Genomic DNA, 19,625 nt, shown 5'->3' on the forward strand with positions numbered 1-19,625 from the left:
GAGTGAACATCAACTCTGAGATGCAGGTACATCCAGCTGACGAATCCCAAATAGGACGAAACGCGCGTCCTGGATTCCACTGCTAGCCACTATCCATCTTTGCTTATCATGCTTGTGAATCAAGGCTATATCGAGGCAATACGCACAGTATGCACATATGCCAATTAGAGACTGACCAGTTGCAGTCCTAACACATCGATGGGAAGATTCAAACAAACAATACTAAGTGAATCATTTATTTATTTATTTTCAATACATAATTAGCCTAATTGTATATTTCATTTTATCCTAATTATTTTCAACTATTAAATATTTATCAGAAGGGGTTTTGTGGAGATTTAGTGTTTTCATAGTTGAAAGCGTGAGTCAGTTGAAGCTGGACCACCAGGGAAAACCTGGAAGCACTGGACGACCGCTTCGCCCTATTATGGGACTCCTCAGCAGTGCGCATCCACGATCCCGCACTCGCGAAATTCGAACCCAGAACCTACCTGTTTCGTGCAAGAGCACTTAACCGATAGACCACTGTGCCGGCATCCAACAGTGTTAATGTCTAACTTCAACTGATCCACAAAGTTGAGTAACTGTTCACCAATTGTCTTCAGTGAGTTGATATCTCACAACAGACGTGGTTTCTACACAACCATCATATGAATTTTTTAACGACTGTAGAATGTTTCAAAACTACTATTATTATTATCATTTTTTTGAAATTATGACTGTTGAATTATCTCGCTGTAAATATGGTAATCAACATAATTGAATCAATAAATAAAAATTTTTATTAACTGGTTAGAGAACAAAAAAACAGGAGTTCAGTCAACTAACATATGTACAGTTATTTGGAAGTAAATAACATGAAGTTTCAATGCTTAATTGTTTGAATAAGGCAAGAACAGAGATTAACATAGAATAATATGTATTTATTTTTATTTTATGGTTCATAAAAGTGGATCGATAAGTAGGCTAAAATGAATGGATATGTCAAGTACGATAAAGTTGAAAAGAAATCTTGTTGTTTCTTACAACTTGGCTTTAAATAGGATGAAACTAATGGATTAATTAACCATAAAATAAATGCATAGTTATCAAGAACAAACAAAAACCAGCAATTGCCTTTTTAATAAATTCAACTGCATTTACAACTTACACGTACGCGTCAAAGCACATACATTGCGAGAACAGAGAGGAGAGTACAAATTTGTATTCCTGAGCACGTTCCAAAGAACTTGAGACAAAAAGGTATCACAGCCTCAAACAGTGCAGTAGTTCAACATTTTTAGTCAACACTGGTTACATTGTCAACTTTCACCGATCTTCCAAAATAGTTCACAGACAGAAACAGACACAAATTCTTTACGTTTTGCTGAAGCAGTAGCTATTAGAAAACTCAAACTTAATTTATATGTCCAAAAGGAGACAGTTGCCGATTTATAACTGCTATGGAGAATTAATTATAATCATGGTTTATATTTTACTCAGCACTATCTTTACTATATCTTACTCCATACACTCAACAAGTTGCTCTGATGCTGTCCAAAAAAGCACGTGATGCACTAATAGGATGAGAATCTTATGGATTCCAAATCATCAAAGTACTATTCAAAACAAAAAAGGAGGGAATCACATTGAATGTTATCCAAGTCACACACCCACCAATGATAGCAACGACGATGATAAAGGTTAGTTTCACTAGAGGCTGTAATCAATCATAGTGGAGTGCTCAGGAAAGAACCTGATCACCCTGATGAAAAACCAAAACGCCAAAGTAGGAATGGACAACATCGGGTACGAAGCTATCATGGGACGACATGGCTTGGTAGAAAGGAAGGAGAATGGAACCCTCTTTGGCCCTATGGTGTACCTGAGAAGATCGTCAAGATTATACGGAATTCATACGATAGACTACGCTGCGAAGTCGTGCATGAAGGACAACTGGAAGACGCATTCCAAGTGAGGACCGGAGTCAGACAAGATTGCTTACCACCCCCCTCTCCCTTTCTTCTGGTAGTTGACCGGATTATGAAGACCTCCACATCTCAGGGGAAGCACAGAATACAATGAACAGCTCAGATGCTGCCAGTAGTTTGGACTTCTCAGAAGACACAGCTCTTCTATTTCATTCGCACCAAAAATACAGGTGAAGACAGCCGGTGAAGTAGTAGGCCTAAACATACCCAAGGAAAAAACAAAGACCTTCAAATATATCACAGAGAACACCAACCCAATCATACTTGACTGAGAAACTTTGGAAGAGGTGGAAAACTTCATCTGCCTGGACAGCATCAGCGATGAACGTAGAGAATCTAATGCAGATGTAAAGACAAGGATTTGCAAAGGAAGGACAGCATTCCTACAGTTGAACAACACATATGAAACTTATAGGGGCTGTTACTATGTCAAGCCCACATAGATTATCCAGGACAGACCAATCTATTCATTCTTCTCAGACTACATCTTGACCCTGTCAATCATTGGTTTATTAATCCTGACTGTTTTTGTATGGTCGTATGTGTGGGATTCTCATCCTATTCATCACATGTCTGTAACTTAATTCTGTTCGACTATAAATATCGATTCACGCTAAGCTGAATTGAGTTGGCCCACTCGCCTTCTCCGTTGCGCATCATTTTGTTTTGCTCCGCTTTCTTGTCAACGACCGTATGAAATATACGTATTCGAAATCCATTCTCGCATTTGATTTATTTAATTCCATTATTCACCAACGTGATTTAATTCGATGATTATATACGAGGGTTGGCAACATGTATGTTTCGATAACAACCATTAATACGATCTAAATGCAGTCACATATAGGGCCACTCAAAACAACTTTTAGGCAACATCCAAGTCAGAGTCTTCAATACGAAAGTCAAGACAGTTCTGTTGTACGGAGCCGGAACTTGGAGAACTAACACAACCATCATCAAAAAAGTAAAAGTAATTGTAAACAATTGTCTACTCAAGATACTCAATGTCAGTTAACAGGATACCATCAGCAACAGTCTATTGTGGAAGAAAACAAATCAGCTTCCTTCTGAAGAGTAAATTAAGAAAAGATGCGGGAGGTGGATAGGACATGCATTGCGGAAATCATTAAACTATCACGAGGCAAGAGCTAACTTGGAATCCTGAAGGGAAACGGAAAGGAGGAAGGCCAAGGAAAACATTCAGTCGGGAATTAAGAACAAACATGAAAAGGATGAATAGCAATTGGAAACATCTGGAAAGTATTGACCAGGACAGAGTTGGATAGAGAATGCTGGTAGACAACCTATGATCATTCAGTAATCTTTATTTGGCCGTAGGGTCCTTTATTTTGTAAGAAATATAAAAAACGTAAGATTACTTTGAATATAAAATGAAGGGAAACTTGTGAATTTTTACAACCTAGAAAGAGATTCTATTTGAATTAATTTTTCTGATAGTATTCCGACTTATTTAGTTCATATTTATTGTAGAACGATGGAACACTTGATGAAGCTGACAACTAAACACACTTAAACATTTAAATATTGAAATTTGATTGTATGTTGACAAGTGAAATTTGCAAAGGTTGATTTTTTTAATTTCCAAACTCTAAGCGTAAACTTCACTCTGAATTTTTTCAGCGGAATAACAACTTGTATATTCACGTGTACAACAATACAGACAGTATTTTTAAATCAACCAGACTAATTAATTGTAGGACTCCTCAGCAGTGCGCATCCACTACCTCGCCTCGCGACATTTGGACCCAGGACCTACCAGTCTCGCGCCAGAGCACTTAACCGATATACCACTGAGCCGGCATCCACGGTGTTAATTCTGATAATAATAATAATCATATGCTCACTAGTGACTGACTTCGAGAGGTAAATTCAGGAGTTCTAGTGAGAAGCAGTAACCAGTGGAGTTCAAACCACGTCTGTTGTGAGATATTAACTCAATGAAGACAATTGGTGAACAGTTGCTCAACTTTGTGGATCAGTTGAAGTTAGACATTAACACCGTTGGATGCCGGCACAGTGGTCTATCGGTCAAGTGTTCTGGCGCGAGACTGGTAGGTTCTGGGTTCGAATCTCGAGAGGCGAGGTCGTGGATGCGCACTGCTGAGGAGTCCCATAATAGGATGAAACGGCCGTCCAGTGCTTCCAGGTTTTCCCTGGTGGTCTAGCTTCAACTGACTCACGCTTTCAACTACGAAAATACTAAACCTCCACAAAACCCCCCTTCTGATAATAATGATTAATTGTACGCATAAATGTAATAACCAATTATTTTATACATGTTTTTAAACATTAAAAATGAGTCGACAGAAAATAGAACGAAATTTTTCTAAAAAAAAAATAAACTTACAGGTTGCGAGTTTGTTTGAAATTTCTCTGTTGTTTGATTAAATGATGACATAGGAAATCCTTCAGTTAGTGTTTGCAAATTTTTACGATTATTATCTAAAGAATATCTTAAACTATTACTTTTTGCATTCATACTATTACTAGGCTTTAATTGTTCATAAGATGTTGATTCAAAGGATGATGATAATGGATTTTCTTCACATTTATTTTGTATTCCTATCTGTTCTTTTTGTTTCGTATTCATTAATACAGTATTATTAGTATTAGCACTGTAAATGACAGCAGCAGCTTTAACCACTTCATATGCATCAGATGATAGAGCTACAAGTTCATTTTCACGTGTTATTACCATTCCATCTAAACTACCAGTAGATGTAGTTCGTTGACGTGATTTTTCCTCAATTATACGAGCCATAATAGAACCTCTGAAATTAAAATTAAAAGATTACAGTTTATGTTAGAAAGAATTAAAGTCAAATATTAATGATAACACTTTCATTTATTAATTTAAATACATTGTTATTGTGAAAATAAAATTACTTTGAAAATTTCTACCAATTAATATCCAATTATAATCTGCAAATAAGATAGATCGTACAATAATTAATAGTACCATATAACTATTATGATTAAAAGAGACTGCTGAAGTTTGATCACTACATCATCTAACTGACTGTTATTCAGACGTCAACACCTTATATAAAACTTTAATGAAAATAATATGAAAGTTCATTACATTTTTTCCTTAGTTTTAATAGTGTATGTATTATACAACATCTAGAATAAGATTGTACTTAGAATAAACGTACAATGTACAAAGTATGAAATAGGCTAAAATCTTAATTTGGTTTTAGTTTGCTTTCAACAGACAATAGAAGAAGAATTCTTAAGGAAACAGTCATTAGATAGTACATAAAATCCATTCTAGACAATAAATAAACTTTAATTAACAACAAAAAACACATATTGGGTGCGTAAACACACAAATATATACGTAGTGTTTATTGAAACATGAAAATAAATGTTTATTGTAAGTCATGTGGCAGTTGAGTTATCAACTATATAACAACACGGCTTGAACTAGAGTTTTTTTCCTAAATGTTAAACTTTTTAGTAACAAGAAAGGATTACAACGAATTTGACAATACATAAGCAGTCTGTAGACATCATTTTTATAAACTTAATCACTGAATACAGCGAAAAAAAAATAACTCAGATATTGACTACGAATTTTAGAAATGTTTTTGTGATAAATTTCCACGGTTTACGTACGTTGAGACATGTAGATAGGTATGCTTAAACAACACCTACTTACTAGCACAGTAGCAGATTGGAAATAGACCACATGGGAGCAAAACAAGAAATGTGATTGGTTCACCATTTTCCTAACCAATGATCGAATTGATGTATGGAAATGCAGACTCCATATTTCATATCTGCAAAGCAGCTGTGATCTATGAATAGTCATTCCACATCAGTTAGTCAGCAATAAAAAACATAGAATCTAGAGAATATGTGCATTTGTTCAAGTTGCCACTCCATATCATGACAGTGAGATCAAATTATGAAGGAAAAATTAGATACAAACCATATGATTTTAGAAGAAATAATAAATTCACGAAGTAAAAAGTATGAGATAACTTTATAAGTTAAGATTAACGGAAATGTAAAAGGCGAATCCATCTGGTCGACTGTAGTCGATTCTAAACCTGGTCATCCCAGTCTCCGACCATCGGTTACGACAATCATCCAGAGCTCAACAAGATATTCTGCACCTAAAATAACAGTCTATCAGTCAATGACTTCATGGACGAAAATCACATCTTGGTTTGGCCGCCTCTAGCTTTCCTCTAAGTACTTTCTAAACCGGCAAAACATCCTGTCTATATTTGCACTATACTACTCTGTCAAGAACATGGTATAATTCCATGCCTTTCATCGATTAATTTCATTCGCTCTTCTGTTGTGTTGTTTTCTTGTGTTTACTTATTAACTGTTGACAGCTATATTTTTACCCTTTCACTGAATCTTTTTTTCCTGTTTCCTCATATGAAACGTGATAACTTGAAGCAATACACATTTGTACATGATTCTATGGTCTTCATACTTGTTTGTCTGAAAGACGGTGAAAGTTAATGACATATTACATTTCTTGATCATATAAAACACCTCCAAAAAGCCTTCAATATGAACTAACAAACATTTAGTTCGGTAACAATTAAGTAGAAGTGATATTCTTTCAAGTTGAATATCAGACAAGAATTCTAATTTTGCGTGATCGAAATCATAAGAATATAATTAAAGAAGCACACTTACCGTTGAATTGCAGTTTTTCTTGTGGGATGATGTTTTGGCTTATGACTAAATAGTAAACAATTCAATTTGTACTTTTTTTGTTTGATTTGTTTCTTCGCCATTTGTTTTAATAATCTAACAGCTCTTATTCTTTCATGTACACTCACAGGACGAAATAACGCTATACCAACCTGTCGTTAAATATAACATATTTTTTTAATCAAAAAAAGGTTGAAATAAATAAGTAAAGTACGTAGTGAAAAATCACTATTTATCAAATCAATAAACACCTAGCAATGTTAATGTTAATTGTCAAAATAATAACAAAAATCCCACTAGACAACTTGCCTGCATTAAAAATGTAGGGGTTATAGGAAGAATACCCTACTCAATAAGAGTATATTACTTTGAAAGAATTTCACAAATTATAAAACACCAATTTTGTAACATTGAATTATTACAATACGCGATTTTAGTACACTTTTCTAAAAACTGACATTGTGGTGTACGCTACTTATGTTGACAGATATAAGTAATATTTAACACAAATCAGAAGTGGAATGGCAGCAGAAGATTGAATCGAAGACAACAAGAACGTAAGCAGAGAGTAAGTTTAATAACAACAGGAATGAAGGAAAGATGAAGTTTGCAGGAGACAACTGATAGATGTGCGAATTATGTATTTAATGTATGGTCTTCATATTTTACGAAGACACTATTAAATAAGTCGGTTATCCCCACCAAGTCTTCGTTCAAAACAGCATTATTTCCTTGGACGATAGACAATGAATTCCATGTAACTGAGTAACACATTCAAATGCTTAGTAGATACTTCTATACGATCAGTTGCTAATTATTACTCGGACATCAAATCGTCTCTTAGGAGACTACCAAGCAATTAAAGTAGGTAATAAAAACAAATAATATATTTCAAAGAGTACAGCTTCTATCACCGAATCTTACAAACAAGTAAATGTTCTTGTAACGATACCTAAAACGCTACGCAGAATCAAACGTATGTAATACTGAACTGCTTTTGATGGAGTTTTGTTCTCCGAACTGGAACAAAACTCCACCAAAATCATCCACCTGAGCTACAAATCTTCTCCACCAATACTGAACTGTACTAAACGAAGACGTGAACAGTTGAAAACTTTTTCAATATTTAGTTATTTGGGGGTGATAAAACTAACTTTATATTTGCTGAAAGGGATACTTAGGATTATTTTGATTTGTAGGTAGTACTGGTTACGAACTGGAATCATTTGGGATGTCACAGCAACTTGGGATCGCCAGATATTTGTTTTGTGTCAATGTAAAAATACCCAGTCATGGGCATCCATTGCCCCAGCCCCAAGGATCGAATCTTACACAAACAACTAAACCAAAATACAATCCACCAGTTACTAGTATACTTCTGTGGTAAGGATCCTCTACAAGTTCTAAAATAAAACATTTTTACAAGTGTAATTCCACTGTTATCAACTAATGACATTGGACCATTGTAACACTACCTACCTACCATCGGATTTCAAAACAGTAGTCTGGAGTTCAAAGGGTTCGTTATGTAACATGAAAACCTTAGGTCTGATCCTCAAAAAGTCATGTTTGCGTTTAGCTGAAGATTTTCATACAACGATGGAACAGCGAACCCGTGATCACTGGTTTTCAATGATATGTTAGCTGATGTCGATCCGTGATTCAAACCAGTTACATGGTGATTCTGAAATATTTTATTTTTTTCGAAACCTATTCTAATTTATGAGATCAATCAAGAAAAAAATTGGGGTGTGATAATGAATGAAACGGACATTTGAATAAAGAGAACCACTGATAAACTATATATATATATATATATATATATATATATATATATATATATATATATATATATATATATATATATAAGCATTGTCACGATATATGCCTCAAGTTGTCAAACGCAATAGTAGTATTGAGATGTTATTCCATTACAAAACACTTCAGATGTTCCTACCACTACTAATATTTTGTAACCACAATGTTTTGGTCATTAGAAATACCATGTACATCTACCGGTGGTTTGATTTGTTGTTACTTTAAATTTACTCTGCCAGCAGATATTCTGCATCGATTCAATGCACTATGAAATCAAAAAAATTGAATATAGAAATAAAATGTGATTTGTTGTAGGACTTTTACAGTCCTCATAGTGTAGTTAAATCAGATAAACCAATTCGTCTTGATAATATCACGGGCTTATTACGGAACGGCATATGCACCGATAACTCTAGTAACAGTTGAGACAACATATCCAACAGCTCTACTCGCATAGAACCATCTAGCTACTCTGAAAGATGAATCTTGTTAAGATATATAGGAGATCAAAGATGACTGAGAAATAAGTAATCAAATACAACTGAAATATTCTGAAAAGTAATGAACAGAATCGATGAAACTGAAGTGAAGTTGACTGGGCAAAAATCAATTTAAATCGATGACAAATTAGGATTGATTTTCCTTCTCATACATTTGGGGACAAAGTATCCCAACAGCGTTACTGATAATTCTGAAAAAATCTATTGCTATCGGGCGCCCTAAACTTTATTCACTGATTATATGACTTGAAACTTGATCAAAAGACTTCCTACCCGGTCTTTCAAGGTAAATAGATTGAGCTTAGGTTAACATTAGTTTCCCGTTTATTGAGTTGTGGTTGTCAAACAGCTCCTGAAGGCAAAGTACATGCTTAGGTTGTTGGAATTCTATACTAGCTGTCTTGGAAGCATTTGCTGCACAAACTGGGACTACGGAATAAATAATTTTGAGATAGAGCTTAGGCTACCAATTAAACATGGTAAATCAGTCAATGAGAAGTTCATGAAACTAATAAGTGTTAGTTCTAGAAGTACCAGTAGGTGCATACTTTCTGTCTGACGAAAATGTGATAATTACGCCCAATGATTAAATAACTAAAATTGTATGGTTCGAAACCGGTTACTGTGTCAAAAATATGTTCATTACTTATGTTTCATCGAATATTGGGATATAATATGATTTCATATATTTTATTTCACTAGTACACACAATATTTTCAGAGTATGCTTCCCACAACCAGCAACCCAAGAATTATTTCAACGCTTTTGGTATTCCTTCATATGATGAATGGAGAATTGAGTTGATACCCACTAACCAACGGTCATAAGTTATTTAAGGACTGCCTAGGTTTTGGAGCAGACAGCAAAATTGCGAAAGCTATTGAAATCCCTTTAAACAATAGATCTTAAAATGAAGAAAACCACACCATTCCATAGACCTGATAAAAATGTCTGGAGTTCTCGTCAGAAGTAAATATCTTCCACAAACAAATATAAATCTAAGTAAAATAAATAACTGGAGAACGATATATATATATATATATATATATATGCGATTTTTTATAGTACTCATTAATCACAATAAATAATATCGGTCTATAGTCTCAAATGGTAACTTAATTTTGTTAATTACGGAGTAAGATATAACAGCAAGTGTATTTTACACAGCAAAATACTTAATTTCGAATTATCTAATGAAGTCTCCAGGAACCTATTAAACCCAGATGTATTTTTAAATACTAAACCAAAGCAACAACCCCAAAGAAATATATCATTGAAGCTTCGAACCTGCAATAATTTTTTATATGATATCCCAGATGAGTGATATTTTGCATCTACATTAAGGAGATAAGTATTTTTGATAAAACAGCTATGCTTACCTGATGGGTGCTAAAAACAACTAAGTTGGATAGGTACGTAAGTTGTAGTTCTCCAAAGTGATAACATGCGTCGTTTTAGGAAACCTTATATACTCATAAATGTATGCGTTACCCTAAGAAAGACTACATTTAATGAATCATGGACACTACAAAAAATGTAAAACTTACTAATGTTTGACTAAACAATCCACTAATGAGAATGAGACTACCACGCCATGAAAAATGAACTGCTAAATAAGGTGTAATTATAGCCATTAAACCGGCACCCAAACATCCACCACACATGACAATGCCAACAATGAGAGCCCGATGTTCTTCAAACCAGTGTCCGATAACTGTAATTGCCGGTAAATAAACTAGACTACAACCGATTCCTGAGAAATAAAGATAACAATAAAAATAATCGATAAAGCTAAAACCCAACAAGTTTATGTATACCTTTAGAAACTTGGTATTTTCTGCCTTTCCACTTTAAACAAATCAAAATATACATATATATGCATTCAATCTACTTCATGAGACCATAAATCTGTTATGTAGTTAATTACCTCCAAATATCGTTTGATTGTACATTTTAGTCATGTTTACTTTTTTCCACACTTATTAACTAAGAAAAAAGCTTTGTTCCAATAAACAGACAGATCAGCTAACATAGCGCAACTATTATAAAAACATTCAAAACAATTCTCTTTGTTACTTTTCTAAAAGTATCCCATATGAGTCAGGCTATGAATTTATTCCTTGTTTACTAGCACGTTGAAATTACTAAATGGAAATGGTTAAGGATTCAAGTTTAGGCAAAATATCCAATATATACCATAGCTTAGGGAAAAAACTTCATTGTGGTCCCACAAATATAATCTTCGACTGTATAAACTGTACAAAACCTATAAAACATAACATAACATCAACGCATAGATAAGAACCATCAAGGAATTTTAGGTGTTGCAGATATCTTGGAATAAAGTCAACTAAGATCAACTAAAGTATAAATAGTGATCTACTTTAGTTCTACTCCGAAATATAAAACAATAGATGATGGAACCATTTACACCATCTCTACTCAAGAAGCAGATGACTAATAAATTTGGGACATAGTGAACTCTGCTGGTTATCCCTACAATATATCAATGATAAAAGTCTATCAGAAATAAAGGGTTTTAAACTGCAGCCTCTGTAGCTCATCTGTCACATTGTCAGACCGGTAGTTCAAATTCAAACACCACACGTTTCTTATCATTCCTGTATATTTTTTACATCTTAAACAAACACTGGAGAAAAAAGTAAACGCTACAATCTCAAGTAATTCACTTACCACCAATTATACCGAATACAACGATAAATGTAACCAAATCATAAATGAATAAAGCACTTATTAGAAAGCATAATGAGGTAATGACTGCACCAACTGATGCAACTATACGATACCCAAAACGATTTACTAGAGCACTTGTAAACGGACCTAATACAAAAAACGAGAAATAATTGCATAAAAAAGCTAATCGCAAATATTGATATACAACCAAAAAACTAAAATAAAATTTTTTCACCTAATCCTAATGATCATCTAAAAGGTATTACTAAGTACAGCCTTACAACCTTGATATACGATAGCTAGAGATAGGATTTTTTACAAAATAAATGGATCTTATGTGAGTATCTGTGGTGTTTGCATGAACTAATGATTCCTTTGTACTAGGTGTCTACCTGATCTCTAATTCCAAATACAATACCTAACCTAGTTCTGTCTACTTAGATTGCATTATTTCACGAGTTCCTAGTTCGTACAGTAATTTAAACACTTCTAATTATCACGGTACCATAAATATTAAATAAAACTAAAACTCATAAATGACTGTTGAACAACAAAACCAGATTAACAAATTGAACATTCTAAAATTTTATCTATTTTTTTAAGAACTGCAAAGTTTATATGTTCCCCTTAAGCAGCCGTTATTGAAACCAGACATCTCGAATGAAGAAAATACTTTCATACAATGGGTACTCATAGATCGCAAAAATATCTCAATTTTTCTAACTACTTTAAATGTGCTTTATGGATTTATTGGTTACCAATATCCAGATTTATGAAATTAAATGCTATTTTTTATTAAACGTTTAAATGTCAACAATACTTACTGTTATAATTAGAAACTATAGGCCGTTAAAGATTTTTAAAAACGTTATCTGTTTCAGTAATGCCGACTTAAAACAACAGTCTTAAAAAAAGTTCCATCTCTATTTTCAAATATTTTAGCTGTAATTCATAGTTGTAACCTCCATGTCGAATTACATTTTCGGTTTTAGTACCTTTACAATCCAAATACTTATGGAATAAATCCATAAGAATCTACTTGGATTTTTTCATTCGAAACTGTGTCATTTCAACAGTGGATCCAAACATAAATTATGGATTAATCATACAGCTTACCATTCTATCTAAAGCTATCCGAATGCGAGGCTAGCCAAAATAAAAGTTCTCTAAGTATGTCATCACTCACTCTTAGGTGACCACAGAGTGAATAAGTAGAAGATTAGGGGTAGGGTAATAGGCATGGAAGACAAGTTGAAAGAAAACTAGAAACATTCTCTGCTTAATTCTTAGGTTGAGTACTTCCAATCAACAGTGAAAGTAAGATATTGATATTGAGACTGAAACTTACAACTTATTTCACACAACCGTAACCGTCATTACTGGCGTCTTTTAGCCATCTTCGACGAAAAACGACCAACTTATTACTTCCATCTGAACCTAATTACATATAAACGGCCCATATGTCTGGTGCTTTGACTAAATAAAGGGTCGAAATCCTATTAAGATAACGACAGAGAAATGTCTGACAACTATGGTCATCAAGATCATATTCACGTCACACTCAAACGAAGCTCGGGTTTCTTGGCTAGGCCAGAGTTCAATGGTGGACGAACTTCTGAGTTGGCTACATGAAGTGATGTCTATCACCAGTTACCCAATCTCCCTCTTTTTCTCACTATATCTTCCAACAGATCTTTCTCTTTTAAAATAAATCCACCTGGAAACCCTGGTTAAATCAAAGTTAGTAAACTATAGTTTTGTTTGAAGACACTAACTACATCTCCATTCTAAATGTTTTGAGTGGTAATACAAGAATATTTCGAATGAGTTAATTTTCATTGAAATCAAAATGAACCATCAGATTTTGGCTGTTTCAATAGCCAATGTAATTCTGTGGAGTGAAATAGCTGACAGTGTTAACCAGTCTACGTACCTTGGTAATCTTATCAACCCCGACGATATGTCACTGATGAAATCCCGGGATTGTACAAAAACATCACACAAGATCTGCATAAACTAAGCAAAGAATTATATAACTATTTGACTGAGGGGATTGGTCTATGAAATCAAAATTTATGTTTAAGTTGCCAGTGTGTGGTATTTTATTCATATCATTACTTGCATATAGTAGAACCATAGAGAAGGTAATGCTAACGTCACGCATTCAAGGTTACAAATAGGCTGTTTAGCCTGTAAATTTTTGCTGACTGATATGCTTAAGACAAGAGTTATACATAACAACCCGACGATCTATTATGTTGCTTTATGATGGCTTGCATGGAAAAAACTAGGGAAAAAGCGGCATCATATTATGAAAGCATTAGGTGTACGAGAGTAGTGAAAGAAAATGAAAGCCTCTTATTATTATTATTAATGGCTTTGGTTCACCATATATTGTAGTCTATGGTCAAAAATAACTTCAAATGTTTCTATATTAGTCGCAATTACTATAATCACTCTTCAATTAACAAACTTTTAACGTGCCATCTATTGCATACTTTTATCAATTCTTATTTACCCATTTTCCATACTGTCCTTAGTTTTCCATTGATGTTTCCATTACTCTCTTCACAATTTGTCCCTCATCTTTTCAATTTCCTCGAACATTACTGCTGATAATAATAGTACTTCATGTCCAATAAGGTGATTATTATGTTATAAGCATTAAGGTGAGAAATTAAAAAATGTGAGGCTACTTAACTTAAACTGATGCAAACGAAACTCAACTTGCTAACAACTAATCACTAAAATGGAAGATAACTTAATCAATGGAGTAATGAACAGATATTAACGAAGATAACAAATATGTGCCACAAGACAAATCACTGGACACATGGACTCCATACATTAGCTCAAAAGTTATAGTACGGACATTTTATAATTGGCCTTTTGTAGTGTAAAATTGTTTGAAATAATCCAGTGCAGTTTCCCCTAAAAAAATCACAGATGTTTACCTACCGAATAAAAAATACATCCCACACAGTAGTGCTCCGGGCAAGCTTAACAAAGCTAAAGATGGCTTTCTTTGTGATTCATTCGGGTCAGATGGATTTATTCTGAATTGTCCTTCGTGAATCATTTCATTAATGTGTAGACCAAAAGTGAAGCACACACCATCCACGGCAAAAATGCATAGAAAGCTCCCTAGTGCAACAAGCCAACCCCAACCACCATTTGGAGCTGGTTCGCGTAAGAAATCTAAGAGTAAAAAAATAATTGTTGATACGAAGTGATACTAGTACAGAAAAATGTAAGTGAATGGTGCTGTATGTAATCAATACACTCCAGACCGTTATTATCAAATGTTGATACGGCATCTATTCTACTGAGATAAGAAGACTCCTAGTATTAGCGATGGTCTGGGAGTTAAATGGCATGGTAAAAAGCCATATTTAACGACAAGTGGAACGGTGGAAGTGGCACATCTTGAACCAATCCAGATAACCAGAAGAAGCGACTACTCGTCAGTGCCTTATATTCAGCTAATGCCAAGATATTTGACTGTATGAACCCGTTAATAATGTTATACACTAGAAACAGCCTTTAGAAAACAATGTGACGTTATTTTGCATGTAACATACGAGTCTGTTGCCTAATATTTATTCACATACCCTTTCAGTTGGTTAGCAGTTCTGTATTCTGGAATTCAATCAGACTGGCTTGAAGACCGGTCCTCCGAGTAAATCCTCGGTTAAGGAATAGCAATAATATCAGTATTCTACTATTTGATGCAAGTAACGTTTTTGCAATGAACAAGAATGAATGTTCAAATATATATATATATATATATATATTCTGTCTTTGCACTAGCTTTTGAAGTGAGTTTACGAACTGCATAAAAAATATTGAGATATTGATCTGTTGTTCTTTGTATTAGCCGATGCAGTTTGCAAAGATTGTAAGAGAAATGTTTGAAATGTCATTTAACGTCGATCATTTAAAAAAGTTAACTGTTTTCTCAAAATCCAAGGTAACATGTCTAACATGTCTAAAAAATGACTGAAATAAGATCGGTCACTGTACATTATAACGCAGATAGTAACACCACATCTTGGTTAGTTATCTAACTAGTGAACTAGCTTAAGTATATAAATGCATGGAGCAGTGGCTTAGTGGTTAAGGTGCTGGACTTTCAACAAAAACACGTCTCTACTTCAAAGCCGGTTCCACCCACTTCGGTTTAGGTATAATTATCCCTAACATTTATGGACGGTGTCTCAAGGTCAAGCACATGAACCAATACTTGATGAGGTATTATTTAAGCCTACTTCCGCAAAGTTTATTGATGAAGTAGATGGATATAGTAATGGAAGTTCGAATGCAGTAAGAACGGTATATGAGATCTTCCAGCAAATTTTGACCTACGACAGTTTAGTGTCATGACCAAGGTCTCAGTATCAGTACGTTATGACCGAAAAAATTTGTAGACATCGTTGAAAGTATTTAAGTGCATAAACAGACTACAATGCGTTAGGATTTTACTACAGAAAACTAAATTCACAGCGATAATTGATACGTAGACGATTAATATCCTACTTTTTGGCTTTATTGACCATAATATTCGGTAAAACACATGATCCCATAGTACCATAAAATCCCACAAGAAACATTAAAAACACAGAAATTGAAAGTGTGGAGCAAACCTTCATTTATTTCATATCCTTCTTTATCTGGGATGTCAGATTGAATATTTCTAGTTGGCTCACTAGGTGGTTTAAGATTTTCAAGAGGACTATCAGTGGTTCTTGATGGTTGGTTAGATTGGGGATCAAAATTTGTAGATAATTGAGTTGGTGTCTCATCAGGAAAATTAGCTATCTCTTGAACACATGATGGTTGTAAGTGTAAATCAGCTACAACCGGTTGTGAGTACAAAATGGGTTTTTGTTTACAGTAATCAATTGAAATAGATTTCACAGGTTCATTAGACGATATGCTAATATGTTTTGTTTGATTAACAGGCGGAATGATGGAATTATGTATCGCATCAGCAATACCATAAGTATCATCACTTCCAATATAGAACTGTTGAATAGGCAGAGTTGGAGCTGAACTTTCTCGGTGAACACACAACATAGTCTTCAAAAATAATCTTCAAGAGATTTCATGCTAGTTATACACTAAAATAGTATAATGTAACAATGTTATCTGTTTACATAAATAATTCAAACAATCAATATCTAAGTCTCACCGAAACTCCTAATTGTAAGCCATACAGGAACTTTCAGGAGCTACAAAGACAACTAGATGACTATTCAAACCTTAAACCTGTTTCCCATAACTAGGAGAACCATCAGGATAAGATACTAAAACAAGCAAGGATGGGTGATAAGTAAACACTTAATAGTGTGAAAGCGCATACCAATGAAGACTGATATTGATATGAAGGGCCAATAAGCAGCCCAATGAGAAAGGTCAATCGATGACAATCAGAAGTGACCTAAAGGTATGATAATTTGTAGAAACCTCGATTTCAAGGCAGTAAGTAACAAGCAATGCAAAACCTAGTATAGATATACATTGGCCCAAATCTCAAAAACACATTAGTACAGAGATAAAACTATAAAAACGAGTAGAATAGTACAGAAACCAGTAACAGCAAGAAAAAACAGAGAGGATACGACTCAAGAAAATAGGGAGAATTTCCACAGTACTAAAAGCATAAAATAGTCTCCAGTCCCATACATTTGAGCTATCACGACTGATTCTCAGTTATGCCATCCAACATCTATAACCATCGATCACGATAATTGCGCGGACACTAACTAGATAGTCTGAACTTACCAAGGTGGCTCAGTCAAACAGCCACCGACTTAAGTCAGTGGTAGAATAATGGGTATCTCTTGGTTAGACCGCTCTCGGTTTCACCCATCAGGGTACTTGACAAATAACTCGATATTCTCAAGAGCATGTGAAACACTTAATGAAGTTTAGTGTAACACAAATATAATTATGCCTACATTATATAAGGAAGAGCTGAGATTTTTATTGAATCCTATAAGTATTATTTAAGACACCTAAGCATCTTGGAGGTATCACTGGCAAGAGCAAAATACTTCATCACGTAAAAAGGAATCAAGAGAGAGAGTAATGGTTCCTAAATTAGAAACTACATAAAATGAGGGAAAATAATGTTAACCCAAATGATAAGTTGAAACGTATTCTAAAACGAAAATTTGATATTCAAAAAACATAAAATTCTGAATTGTTTAGGATTTAGGAGTAACATTCTGATGTAATTTGAAGATACTGAGAAAAAGGTTAAAATCTTAGTCTATATAAAAGTAGATGGTTGAAAACCCACCACGGTATTACAAGAGTAAGGGCAAACTGTAGTGACCAGAAAGAAATCCAACACTGCAGTGGCGGCATAAATGCAGAAAAAACCGACTTGACACCTTTCAATAACGAGAAAAGCAGTTTACTCACGTAAAAGCAAAAACAACTACTTGGAATCAAAATGTGCGCACCTTTGCTAATAGACGAGTACATTTAGCCCAAATTTACTCTGTTTAAACACTTAATATTCAGTAATCAGTATTAAGAACAGTAGGTCGACTACCTGTATAATTCCTCACAATTTTTTTAAAGTGTGGACCCAGTTTCGCTCTACAGTCATTCACTGATAGAGCTGATGCCACCCGTTCAAGTAGACTCTAGGTCCCTAACAACCGTATGAGGAAATGTAGTCCCATTCTGAGTTTGTACAGTTGAAGTTTTTGAGTCGCCTAGAAATAACTTCGGAATTCGCTGGTTCTTGAGTAAGAGATAATTAGAATTGTTGACACTCAGTATATTGTTTAAGAACCAGGATGGGATAGTAAGATTAGCTCACTTTCTACGACAAGATAAGTGAAAAACGACCGAGCATTTTATATGCTGGTAGCAGGAAATTTCTATGAAATTCTCTACCGAATAATACCTAATTATTCGACATGTTCAAAAGTATCTGTATTTCTAACTAGATAAGGACTAGCCACCTGGATACAATATTCAACATGGGGTCTTAGGTCGTTGGGACATAAAATTTGAAACATGTCTTTGTCAGAACACTTGAGAGTTCTTATAAGTGACCAAAACATGTGAAATCTTTGGGCAGCTATTTCAGTACAGTATGAAGATGCTTTCAAATCACAACTCATAACCAATAGTTCATATCTCCTCGAAAATTTCCTCACGCGTAGCCGTTCGGGTTTTGAAGTATAGTCGACATAATCGATTATCTATTTAAGAAATTCCCTACACGCGTGATCGCCAATGGAGGTGGTGGACCCACAATACTAAGGTATAAATCGCAGTTCCTCTTAGCCTATGTATAAATCATACACCACCTCATACATTCGTATCACCCTATCATAGCGCGTAAGTAGGGTGATGACAAACAAATAGACAGAATATTTCTGAAGTACTTCAATCTACTCGATGGAATGTGTTAAATGTGTACATCACTTTCGATCATGATCGACCTTAACATGACCTTGGGAAATGTTTTGGTAAATCAGGATGTAGTAGTTGTTCTAACGTTCGAAACAACTTGAACGCCGGATAAAACTTTTGTGTGGTCGCTATATTAGAGGAACAAGTATAGAGCCAAACGATCACAAATGTAATAACTCAGTGACCAAGTGGTAAAAATGAAGTAAATATTTACATGAAAAGCAAAAATACAGCCTCCTAATAAATTTACCAGGTCTATACAGTGATCGAAGGCCAAAAATTGAGAATAAACTAATTCAATACGTTCCGGAGGTGAGAAATCAACCACAAAGAAAGAATAAAATGAAAGTTGCATAACCACCCAAGCACTTGTTTTTAATTTGCTGAATGTGGGTTTGGGCCGGCGCTAAGTGCATATATCTTTGCTACTACCATAATAAAACTTATCACAAAATTGTAGATTTGCCATGATCTGACTACCTTGTCTAGAACACTCTACGCAGAA

General features: G+C 34.5%; 1 protein-coding gene across 1 annotated transcript in view; it reads right to left on the reverse strand.

Moving 5' to 3' along the window:
- Smp_161430 (putative monocarboxylate transporter) overlaps nt 1–16,759 on the reverse strand; it is a gene marked incomplete at its 5' end in the record, with an annotated part of 39,669 nt that extends 22,910 nt beyond the window's left edge. Inside the window, 6 exons of the mRNA XM_018794926.1 lie at nt 4,339–4,762; nt 6,654–6,823; nt 10,537–10,742; nt 11,684–11,830; nt 14,642–14,881; nt 16,576–16,759. Coding sequence (XP_018649290.1) covers nt 4,339–4,762; nt 6,654–6,823; nt 10,537–10,742; nt 11,684–11,830; nt 14,642–14,881; nt 16,576–16,759 — 1,371 coding nt within the window. The remainder of the gene's footprint in view (nt 1–4,338; nt 4,763–6,653; nt 6,824–10,536; nt 10,743–11,683; nt 11,831–14,641; nt 14,882–16,575) is intronic.
- Between the last annotated feature and the right edge of the window lie 2,866 nt (nt 16,760–19,625).

Source organism: Schistosoma mansoni, chromosome 1 (genome assembly GCF_000237925.1).
Source record: "Schistosoma mansoni strain Puerto Rico chromosome 1, complete genome".
NCBI lineage: Eukaryota > Metazoa > Platyhelminthes > Trematoda > Strigeidida > Schistosomatidae > Schistosoma > Schistosoma mansoni.